The sequence below is a fragment of the Alligator sinensis genome, unplaced genomic scaffold (genome assembly GCF_000455745.1).
Source record: "Alligator sinensis unplaced genomic scaffold, ASM45574v1 scaffold262_1, whole genome shotgun sequence".
Lineage (NCBI taxonomy): Eukaryota > Metazoa > Chordata > Crocodylia > Alligatoridae > Alligator > Alligator sinensis.
In genome coordinates, this window is record NW_005841904.1 from 424,506 (window position 1) to 435,211 (window position 10,706).

The 10,706-nt window shown below is 39.7% G+C and overlaps 1 protein-coding gene across 1 annotated transcript; it reads left to right on the top strand.

Moving 5' to 3' along the window:
* The first annotated feature begins 5,206 nt into the window (after positions 1-5,206).
* Positions 5,207-7,262, top strand: GREM1 (gremlin 1, DAN family BMP antagonist). Its single transcript, XM_006018495.3, has one exon. The coding sequence runs from the start codon at positions 5,207-5,209 to the stop codon at positions 5,759-5,761; it is 555 nt and encodes a 184-aa protein (XP_006018557.1). The 3' UTR covers positions 5,762-7,262.
* Positions 7,263-10,706: the final 3,444 nt, after the last annotated feature.

The window sequence follows — 10,706 nt, forward strand, 5'->3', positions numbered from 1 at the left end:
GTATTAATATATCCTTTCAGATTAAGCTTTTCTGTCTATCAATCTATCTCTGCCAGGCTTATTAGTTCTATGTTTTGAAAGGCATTGGGTGACTTCTGGGTTTCCAGTAGCCCTGAATCTTTAGCCCCAGCTGCCTTTGGCTGTTACAAGTTGATACTCAGAACTATTGAGGAGCCATTTCTGGTTTTTCCTTCACCCTCTGTTTTTGGGTTTCTGAGAAGGAACCAAAGCGCACACAGTCATTGCTGGCACCCATGGCCAGATCCTTCTGTTTCTTTGTAAAACTTGGGGAGTAGCTATGCCAAGCTATTTGCTTTTTTCTGTGCTGTGCAAGTCACAATCCCAAATAGTTTTCCACAGCGCTACCCTTCTGAATACGCATTACCATCCACTAGAACAAAAATCTAACAGTACTTCCCACGAATGTGTGGCCAAATCCCTTTAGCCTCACTTCCAGGAAATCTGTTGAAATCAGTGTGACAACTCTCTTGGGAAAGGCCACATTGAATCTGGTCTTCAGCTAGTCATGCTTTCCTCAGAAGAGTGAAATTTTCAAAAGCAGTTTAATGGGAAATATCTATCTCACTCTCCAGTCCTATTACAGTTGCTGCCAGAAAAGTAGGTGACATTCTGTGAAGCTGTTTTCCAAAAAATATAATCAAAAAAAGAACTTGCCTGAAATGTTACTGTGTCTGCTGTACAGGTGCTGGTTACTGTGTCTGTAATATAGGTGCTGGTTTCATATTCTGACCTCAGTAAATATTATTTCTCCTTATCTCCATGGAAGATTGCCTTTTCCCTGGCTTTTCTGAGTTTGGCACTTAAACTGTGAATCATTGACAATTATGCAGGAATATTACTATATATGATATAATCCTCTCAAATAGTGAAAGCAGTACAAACTTCCTTCATTTGCATAATAGACAAGAAGTTGCGATCTGATTTATTAGCTATTAGATGAGAACCATTTGGTAAATCTAGATCAGATCTTCTGTGAATAATTTTTCGTGATCTCTCTGTAAATGCCTAAGCCCACAATTAGCTATAGTATTTTCTTGTTAGATACACTGAGCAGCTAAAATTTCAGGCCTGTTCAGGTCAATAAGAATTTTGCCACTGGAACAAGAATTTCACATATGATTTTTTTAAGCAAGCTGCATTGCTCTATTTTAGTACTTTTCACAAGCTCACAATGGAAACAAAAGTACCTTGAAAAATTGGTTGCTTGAGATCTTCAAGCTATAGTCAGAAACATGTGAACTAAAAATCTTACAGTTATACTTTATAATGGTAAAATAGAAGAATTACAGATTATTTCTAGAGAACTGATGCTTTTTCGCTCATCTGTGAAGCTCCTTGAACTGTTGTGGCAGATTAGCTGTAGAAAGTCTAAAACACCGTATATATGCAAAGGATTAATATTAGAACTCAATCCTGCTTCTGTGAAAAACAATGAGAGAAACTTTTCTTGGATTTAAGATTTTCATTTGACTCTGTATTTGAGTTGTGGCAGTTACACAAAGAAGGAATTGATCTTCAAGTATTTTGTTACATTATCTTAATATATATTGTAGGGCTGATATTAGGAATTTAGAGCGAATATTTTTTGTTGTAGTCCTCAATTTGCTAAGGAGATTTTCAGTTCAATTCTTTGTTTGTGCCAGTATTTCTGCAATAGCCTGAGTGCTGTATAACTTTCTCTTGAAAGTGTTGCAGAAATTTGGCTAAAAATTCAGGGCCCAATTCTGTATAACTCATTTTCACACCTCCTGCTGCATAACTCGTGCGCAGCTTCAGTAGACTTATGCAGCCCCCTTATTTAAAAAAAGATTTTTTTGAGCAAATGTCAATTATGAAATAATCAATTTAGCGTCTTCGTTTTATACGTTTTTCCTCATTCCAACTTGCTGCATGAGTAGAATTTAGGAATCGGATAAAAATAAACATTCAATGAAACCTTGGTTCATGGAAGATTAGAAGGTTCTGGTCTAAACATAGGATCATGTGGAAGAATAATCCTTCTTCACATGGCTGCATTTTATTGGGTCTAAGTCCTATGCAGAATGCACATGCTTGATAGAGAGAGCATCTGAAGTGCAGCAAGTGGATGGGACAAAGAGTGACTAGAGAGCTAGGTCTGCATTTTTGTATGTGCTGGCAGTCAGAGCTTGTCTGGTGGATGGATGGAAATAAGCTGCATTTACAGTGTTGATAATAACCTTAGAAAGTCTGATCCGGCAAAGAATTACTACCAAACATAGACCCCAAATCAGGTCAGCACTTATATTACCTTACATTGAACACTAGTTTGAGTGCTTTTCTGAATTAAGATGCTTTCCTGATTCCAGACCATAGCATTCACAACTGTGAACAATCCCACTGAAGTAACTGACTACACGTGGTAGCAAATATTTGCAGGATTTGGCCCTGCAGGACAAACTGGAATTATCATTAACAGTGTCTTAAAGAAATATGGTGAAATATAAATTACAGATTTTAAATATAAATATGATACTCTGGGTCTATTCTGGCACTACTAAAATTAATGGAAGTATGTAGCACTAAGCAAATACCTGTATTTTCCTGGTGCTGCTTAGGAACTAGCTTTTTTTTTTTTTTTTCTATTGCAGGCAATGCCTTGGTTTTTGTTAAGGCTCTGGCACCACGTTGAATAAATATCATGCATATTAAATGTTTTCTAAATACAGTGTGGGTATACAGTCTCCCAAGAGATGGGAGTAGACTTGGATGGAGTCATTCTAGTCTCCTGAGAAAATGAGTGTTTCAGTTTTCAAAAAGTATTTTAAAGACAAAACTTGTTTAAATAACATTAAGGTTGTAATAGAAACTGAAGAAAGTCAAGAAATGTGAAGTCCAAGCTAGCACTTGAAATTAGGCAGGGTTAGCCTTCAATTGGAATTCCCAACTTTTTTCTTGGTTTGTCTCGGAGCCTTAAGGTTATTAAACTTGAATGATTAAACGGAATATTTAATATTGTAGTTAAATATAGAAAACAGCCCTTCCACATTTTCCTTAGGATCCAGTAATAATGTTATATTTGGTAGTATATCTGTCTATTTATGTACAAATCTCCTTTCAAATACAAGCACAGACTGAAACATAAACCTCAATGAATATACTTCTTCACTGTGCCTATCCGAAATTCATTGTACACTAACACTTAAAATAAAATAATAGGATTATTTAACCAAACAAGTTTAAATAAATTCAGACTTTCTATGGCACTTTCCCAAACAAAGTAATATAGGGATTACTATATTATTATATTTCCCAAACAAAGTAATATAGGGATACTATTCCCAGTCCCTTTGTTCCTTGAGCAGGGTGGTTAGTGAACATTAAAACAAATGCTTTCCACGTGTTTGAAAAGTTCCAGTAACTAGGAAACTAATATACATATTTTCTGGCAGTGATACTCAGCCTTTACCTTTTCATGGCTGTCAAGATAACTCTTATAATGTAGACGTGTGTTGGGTTTTTTGTTTGACCTACTTTGGCTTCAGGCAGGGCAAGTAGAATGAACATCACTGGGGTGTACCCTCTCTTGCTGTCTAATAACATGAACAGGACTTTGTGTTTCTAATACTAATCTGTTCTTTATTAAGAAAATTATTTACAGAGATGTTACCAGTCCAGCCATATTCAAACAGAATGGCTTCCTGTTGCAGCTTCCAAACTCTTCTTCTCTGCAACCTGTGCTCTCCTCTCCAAGTTCCAGCATCTTTTTTCTTTTTAGCAATTTTTATGCTTGTGTCTTTTGTGGAAGCATTTTCTGACTTCTCAGGGCCTCTTTCAAACTCTTCTGTCCTGCAACTCAAACAAGTCCCAGGTTGTTGGCACATCCTTCAATTTGTGATCTAATACAGGGAATGCTAAGCTTGTGGATCCTTGGAAGATGAGAGAGAGAGAGAGCTGCTGAATTTCTTTTTATGGGTGGATGGTGAAACGGATCTAGTTCAAGTAAGGTTTAGTGTCCACATCTGATCCACCTGCTTGGAAAAATTAGATAAAGTACACCTTTAGGACTGATGTAAATGATGGAAGGCATAACAGTCTTCATTTATAAGAGTGCCACATTATATAAATGTACTGACTAAAATTTAGAGGTGTATAGACTTTTTTATTATTGTATAAAGGAGTTTCTTTGTATAACATGCCAAGAAGCCAGAAGAACCTGGGAGAAAGTATACTTTGAGAGAGATTGCCCTATTTTTTTTTTTTTTTTTTTTTTTATTTGGTTGCATTAGCTGCCTTTCATGGTATGCAGGTTTCTACCTTGACTTTGTTACGTTGAGCTTCAGCTGGCCAAATGCAGAGATGCTGTGTACTGGAGACTGGGTTGGTACAAGCGCCTTTCTAGTGTAAATTAACTCCATCAATGTCAAAATTATGTAGGAGAATCAGGCTCCTTAATTAGCATAATATGCCTGGGGAAAAGGAGTGGAAAAAGATGTTTGCAACAGAAAATTAGACTCTTTCCAAATTAGACTTAGGCTGCATACACACACACACATAACCTGAGAGAACCTTCTCCCAGGTTTGTTCTAATGGTAGAAAAACTTATTCAGAGCCACATGTGTAGACATTCAAATGCTGAGGCCCTGAAGAGTGGAGAGCTTACAGTGCTGACACTGTGCAGCTGGGGGGGGAGGAGGGAAGGCCTGTGTGCACATCTTGGTATATTCTGCAGATTCCCTTAGTCTGCCTGGCAACTGATGACAGCAGTGCATAGGGCATCCCCTATTGGCTAATCCAGACGGACCATGGTGAGCCTGTGTTGTCAGCCTGTACAGACATTCACTTGCCCAGGAAAAACTCTCCTAGAAGTAATTTCATCCTAACTGTACTCAGGTTGTTTTTCTCCTGCACTGGCCACTTTTACTCTGAGGGGAAAAAAAGTCTGAACATCTGTACACTCATGGTTTCTTCTGGGAGAGCAGTGACTCCCAGGAGAAATTGAAAGTCTGTACAAGGCCTTATTTAGTTTTGCCTGTGAATTCATTTTATAGGTCTGTACAACTCCACATAATTCCAAAGTATGTCTCCAGCTGTGAACAACTGGGAAGATGACTTCTTTGGTATACCTTTTCCTCAGAACGGAAAACATATTGAATTCTTTATTTTTATAGATTTTATATGAAATCTACAAGTTATGTTGTATTTTCTCATCCTTTTTCTATATAGGATGGGCCGAACAGTCTATGCTGTTGGTGCTCTTCTTCTTCTGCTTGGACTTCTGTTTCCCACAGGAGAGGGAAGAAAGAGGAACCGTGGATCTCAAGGTGCCATCCCTCCTCCTGATAAGGATCAGCCCAATGATTCAGAGCAAACACAGACACAGCAGCAATCCGGTTCTAGGAACCGAGAGCGGGGAAAGGGCACATCAATGCCAGCTGAAGAGGTGCTGGAGTCTAGTCAGGAGGCATTACATGTCACTGAGCGAAAATACCTAAAGCGGGATTGGTGTAAAACTCAGCCCCTCAAACAAACTATCCATGAAGAAGGCTGCAACAGTCGTACCATTATCAACAGATTCTGCTATGGCCAGTGCAATTCTTTCTACATCCCAAGGCATGTCCACAAAGAGGAAGGTTCTTTCCAATCCTGTTCCTTCTGCAAGCCTAAGAAATTCACCGCTATGACAGTTACACTCAATTGCCCTGAACTTCAGCCCCCTAGAAAGAAGAAAAGGATCACACGAGTCAAAGAGTGTCGGTGCATATCTATAGATTTGGACTGACTGAGCTAAATATTTCACCTGTGACACTCTAGGCTTAGGCAGGCGGTGCCAGTTTAAGAGTGAGTGGCATAACTACCGTATTTTCTGGGGTGGACGCAATGGAAAGGAACTATAGTGAATCACTTAAAACATGGTTTAGGGGAGGGAAGAAATAGGAGGGGGGAAGGAAAGGGTTTGTGAATGTGTGAGAGAGGCAAAGTAAGGGAGACTATACAAAAGAATATGAATGTTTGCATTTTAATTGAGGTGTGAAATACCACTAAAAACTTACAAATCCAGAGGTTCAATATTACACACATGCATTAGGATTCTTAGTAGCACTCTCACTCTCCCTGTTCACTGGGAAAAGTGCAGCTGTGGCTTTTGCAAATGCTTCACTGGACACTACAGTATTTACTTTCACTACATTAAAAGAAGTATCACATTGGGGGAAATAAGATCCCAAGTATGAGTTTATTCCTAAAGAAAATAAAAATATAATGTTAAAAGGGGTGCAGCCTGTGGTAAAACCTGACTGAAAATAACGGTTGTACTAATTTTATCTGTGTCTTTTGTTAAGGGAAAAAAAAAGTGGTTTTGACAGAATGAGGGGGTAAGTAGGCCAGAAGATGACATAGACAGTGAGAAAACACAGTTACAGAGAGCTAGAAAGGACCAGGCTAAGAATTAGTAGGTGCAAGGAAAAAAAGTAGAAGAGAAAGGGAAGTGACGGAACTTAAGAGAAAGATGAAGGGAAAAGAAGAAACGTTTTTCTTCTGCTACTTCTTGCTTTAATTTATAGGTATTTCCATGTGTATATATAAAATAAAGAGAAATTATGAATAGGGCTGTAAAACACTTCTGAATGACATTCTAAATCAATCCTGATCTATTCTTATGTCTCTAGACTCTCTTGATTTATTTATGGTCTTGTAATTCAGATAACAGTTCTTTATATATATTTATGTATGTGTCTGTAATTTGCTAGTAATATACATCTCTCTCAAAAGTATCTAGTTACACACGTGGGTATTTACACATGTACACACACTGAGGGCTTCTATTGTGTGTATCTGCACACTCACACACAGAGAAAATGTACATATCACAAAAATCGCAGTAGATAGCACCAGGTACAAAATGGCAGTAATTTAGCACATAAAGAGCAAAGCAAAAATTAAAACAAGCATCATGTGACTGCAAATGCAATAACCGCACAAGAGACAAAAGAAATGACATCCCTGACTAGTAAACATTGCATTGTTATTGTTATTTTAGCTCTGCCACAGGCATGGAGTTTGTTGAAAAAGAGCTGCAGAGCCTTGCCAGCAGTAATCCTCTTTTTATATCCTTTACCACAGACTTGCATTTAAACAGGATTTGGACTAAGCAAAGAGAATTTCCTGACAATTAAGGGCTAAATGCTCCCCTGCTGTGGAAAAAGCCATAAGGATGGACCCAGTAACTCTTAAAACTCCATGTGTTCTACCTGTAGAGGTTATCACTGCTTTTTTCCCTTGGGGAAGAAGCTCAGGACAGGTCAGGGAACATAGAACCCAACTCTGCAGTGGGTGCCTGGGGCAGTTGCTACAGCCAGGGGCAGCAGCAATTTCTGGTTCCCACAATATGATCATGTGGCAGCTGTTTTATTTCTGCACTCCACAACCAGTTGATGCCTGGGGCAGCTACCTGGGTTGCCCTGCCCTAGCTGCACCACTGCCCTCAGGAGTTCAAAAATGTCTTGCAATATTATCCACACTGCTCCCAGGGCAGTTGGAGAGGTAGATAGTTCCTTTGCACTGCTGCTTTAACTCCTGGCTTGTTCTGGAGCACTCACTTGTGTTGGTTTTGCAGGTGAGGAAGACAGCATACCAAACTACATGCCTGCCTCTTGGCTTTTGGATGGAAAACAAAGCGCATACCTCAGTTCTGATCTAACATCAATTAAAGGTCAATTTCTGCTCCCTCTGACTTCATTGGTTCAGGATTAGGTCCTAAAATAAGATTAATTTCAGTATCAGTGGGCGTGTCTACACATTCTTTAATGCACTTTTGCTAATGAGCATTAAATTTAGTACCTCCAGTGTGAGGTACTAGAAAAAGGCACATTAGCGTATTTTAATGCACATTAGCAAAAGCACACTGTTTTTGTGGTGCTTTAACATGCATTAAGATGTGCTATAATGTGCATTAGCCTATGTGTACATGCATCCAGTCCCTTCATTTGGATATTGCTGGTACATCACTAGTATGAGCAAGAAGTTAAACACAAGAGGTTTCTATAGTAGGGCATTGATTACTGTTAGGATACAGTCTGTGATTTAGCTGTCTTTCCTCTTAGAATCATAGAGAATGTACACTTGGGTCACAATTGGCCAATATGTGTATAACTGCTTCTTCATTCCTAGTGCCTCATAACAGAGGAGAGTCTGAGACCTAATGTCACACTGATCCACAGTCCAATGACCCCAAATGTATTTCTATCTGAACCTTAACAAAGACAATTCTGTTATTAATATGGATATTTTTATCCGAAAGGGAAAATGCATAGTGGAATATCATACCATGTGCAGTCTTTTTATGTAAAAGCCACAGCTGTTGCACAATGGATCATGCAATTATTGGTCATACATATCCTACATTTCTGCATTCAATAGATTTTTACTGTAAGATCCACAACAAGGTCTCCATCTGTAACAGTAAGAGATTGCAATTCATTGATTCATATTATTGAAATATACAAATTGCATCTGGCATCCTCCTACTTAGAAGTTCTGACACATTTCTTCATGGATTTTAAAAACTAAAATCTGGAATTACAGGAGGTAAATTTCCACTGTGTGGAATGTGAATAGTTAAACAGAAAGTTATGGATATTTAATGTTATTATTAGTACAAAGCCTTTTTCATTGATATTATAAGGGGGTTGTTTTCCTTTAAATGAGTTTTTCTGAGTTGGTTTTATAGGAGAAAAAGAAAAGCCAATTTGAAACCTTGCTGAAGTTTTATACAAGTTATTGTTTCTGTTCAGTGAACAGACATTCAGCTAAGTGTGAAATCCTGGCCTACAATGAAGTAAATGACATAAGTCCTATTGACCTCTATAAAGCCAAGATTTCACCACAAGCTGTTCGGTCCCTACAATCTGTGGAAAGTGAACAGATATTTTGGGCTCTTTTATTTAACATTTTTGTAGAGGTTAACATGTTTTGCAGCAAAATTTGTCAAGAATTTAAAATGTACATAATGGAACAGTGAGTTATCTATGCTTAAATCACAAAGGAACCCCCACAGACCAGAAAGAAAAATGTAAATTTTATACAAAGAACTTTTATGAATTGCTAGTTATTGATTGAAAGCCAAAAGTTCTGCTGACTTATAATTATACCAAATATTTAATATCAGCCACAATATGTATTTAAATACCTGCTTTACTCCAAAAACAATGGACTATAACCTAAGGCTGCAGTATTTTCATGCTCTATATCACAAAGCAAAACTTAGTTTAAAAATAAAGTTCTAATTACTTTGAAACTGAACAGAATTGAAGGGGTATTTTTTCTTCCCTGTATTTTGTATGTCATTTTAACTACTAGTAACAAATAAATCAAACATCTTCTCCAGCCCATGCCTATTGTTTTATTTTCTCCCCCTTTCCTAAGTTTCCAACTCTTTCTGGATTTGTTGTACTTTACCCTGTCTTCTGTGGTTCCTTCTAATAAAAAGGCTTAAATTATGACAATGAGACACGGAGACAAGCAATGGCACCATCGTTTACCACAGCTACTTCAATAAAGTCTTTAAATGAGATTTGTCACTCCCCCCTGCCCTTCCACAATTAATAGAAGGAAAAATCTCAAGCTTTATTCACACTTTTCCTTGGTAAATGCTATAATGACAGTTTGAAAATATAAATCAGTGGTGCTCCAGGGAGCCAGATGGGCAGTGCCCAGGCTGTCTGCAGTCTGGATCCGGCTGATGGTCCTGATCCCTCATGGGGTGGTCATAGCCGTGCCCCATCCAGGGGCTTCTACCTGGCCACAGGGGGAGGGGGGAAAGGAGGGGGTGTGGCCCAGCCCCAACCTGGCACCATGGAGAGAAGGAGGCTTGACCCAACCCTGCGGGGGGCGGGGTAGAGAGGGGGCATGGGGTCTTCAGCTGATCCCAACTTGGCCCCATAGGGGAAAGGGGACATGGCCTAGCCCCATGCAGCTTTGCAGGGGTGGGGGAATGGGGTGTGATCTACCTGGTCCCAAGCTGTTGGGCAGGGTTTGGGAATTTTGGCATCAGGGGAGAGCAGCCATATTTACTGCCACCACTTCCCTGCTGCCAAATTTCCTAATCCATGGAGAACCCCACCCCAGATACCTATGACTCCATGGGCCAGAGGCTGAGCACCCCAAAACAAATTGAGGGGAACACCTCCAGACCTAAGGTTGAGGAGGACCGGGTTAGAGTGCTTCTGGAAGGGATGGACGTGTTCAAATCAGCAGGTCCAGATGCTCTTCACCCCAGGGTGTTGAGGGAGCTAGCAGGGGTTATTGCAGGGCCCTTGGCACAGCTTTACGAGTGCTCGTGGTGCTCGGGCCAGGTGCCAGATGATTGGAAGATAGCCAATGTGGTCCCCATCTTTAAAAAAGGGAGGAGGGAGGACCCAGGCAACTATAGCCCCATCAGTCTTACTTCAGTCCTGGGGAAACTCTTTGAGAAGATCATCAAGGAGCACATCTGTGATGGGCCGGCATCGGGGATGATGCTCAAGGGCAACCAGCATGGTTTCATTGGGGCAGGTCATGTCAGACCAACCTGATTGCCTTTTACGATCAGGTCACAAAAGCACTGGATGTAGGTGTCGCCGTGGATGTAGTCTTTCTGGACTTCAGCAGGGCCTTTGACACTGTCGACCGCCCCATCCTCATTAAAAAAAACTAGGCGACTGTGGCATCGATGCCTACACAGTCAGATG

Coding starts and splice junctions, on each gene's coding strand:
- GREM1 (XM_006018495.3), top strand. CDS start 5,207: ATGGGCCGAACAGTCTATGCTGTTGGTGCTCTTCTTCTTCTGCTTGGA.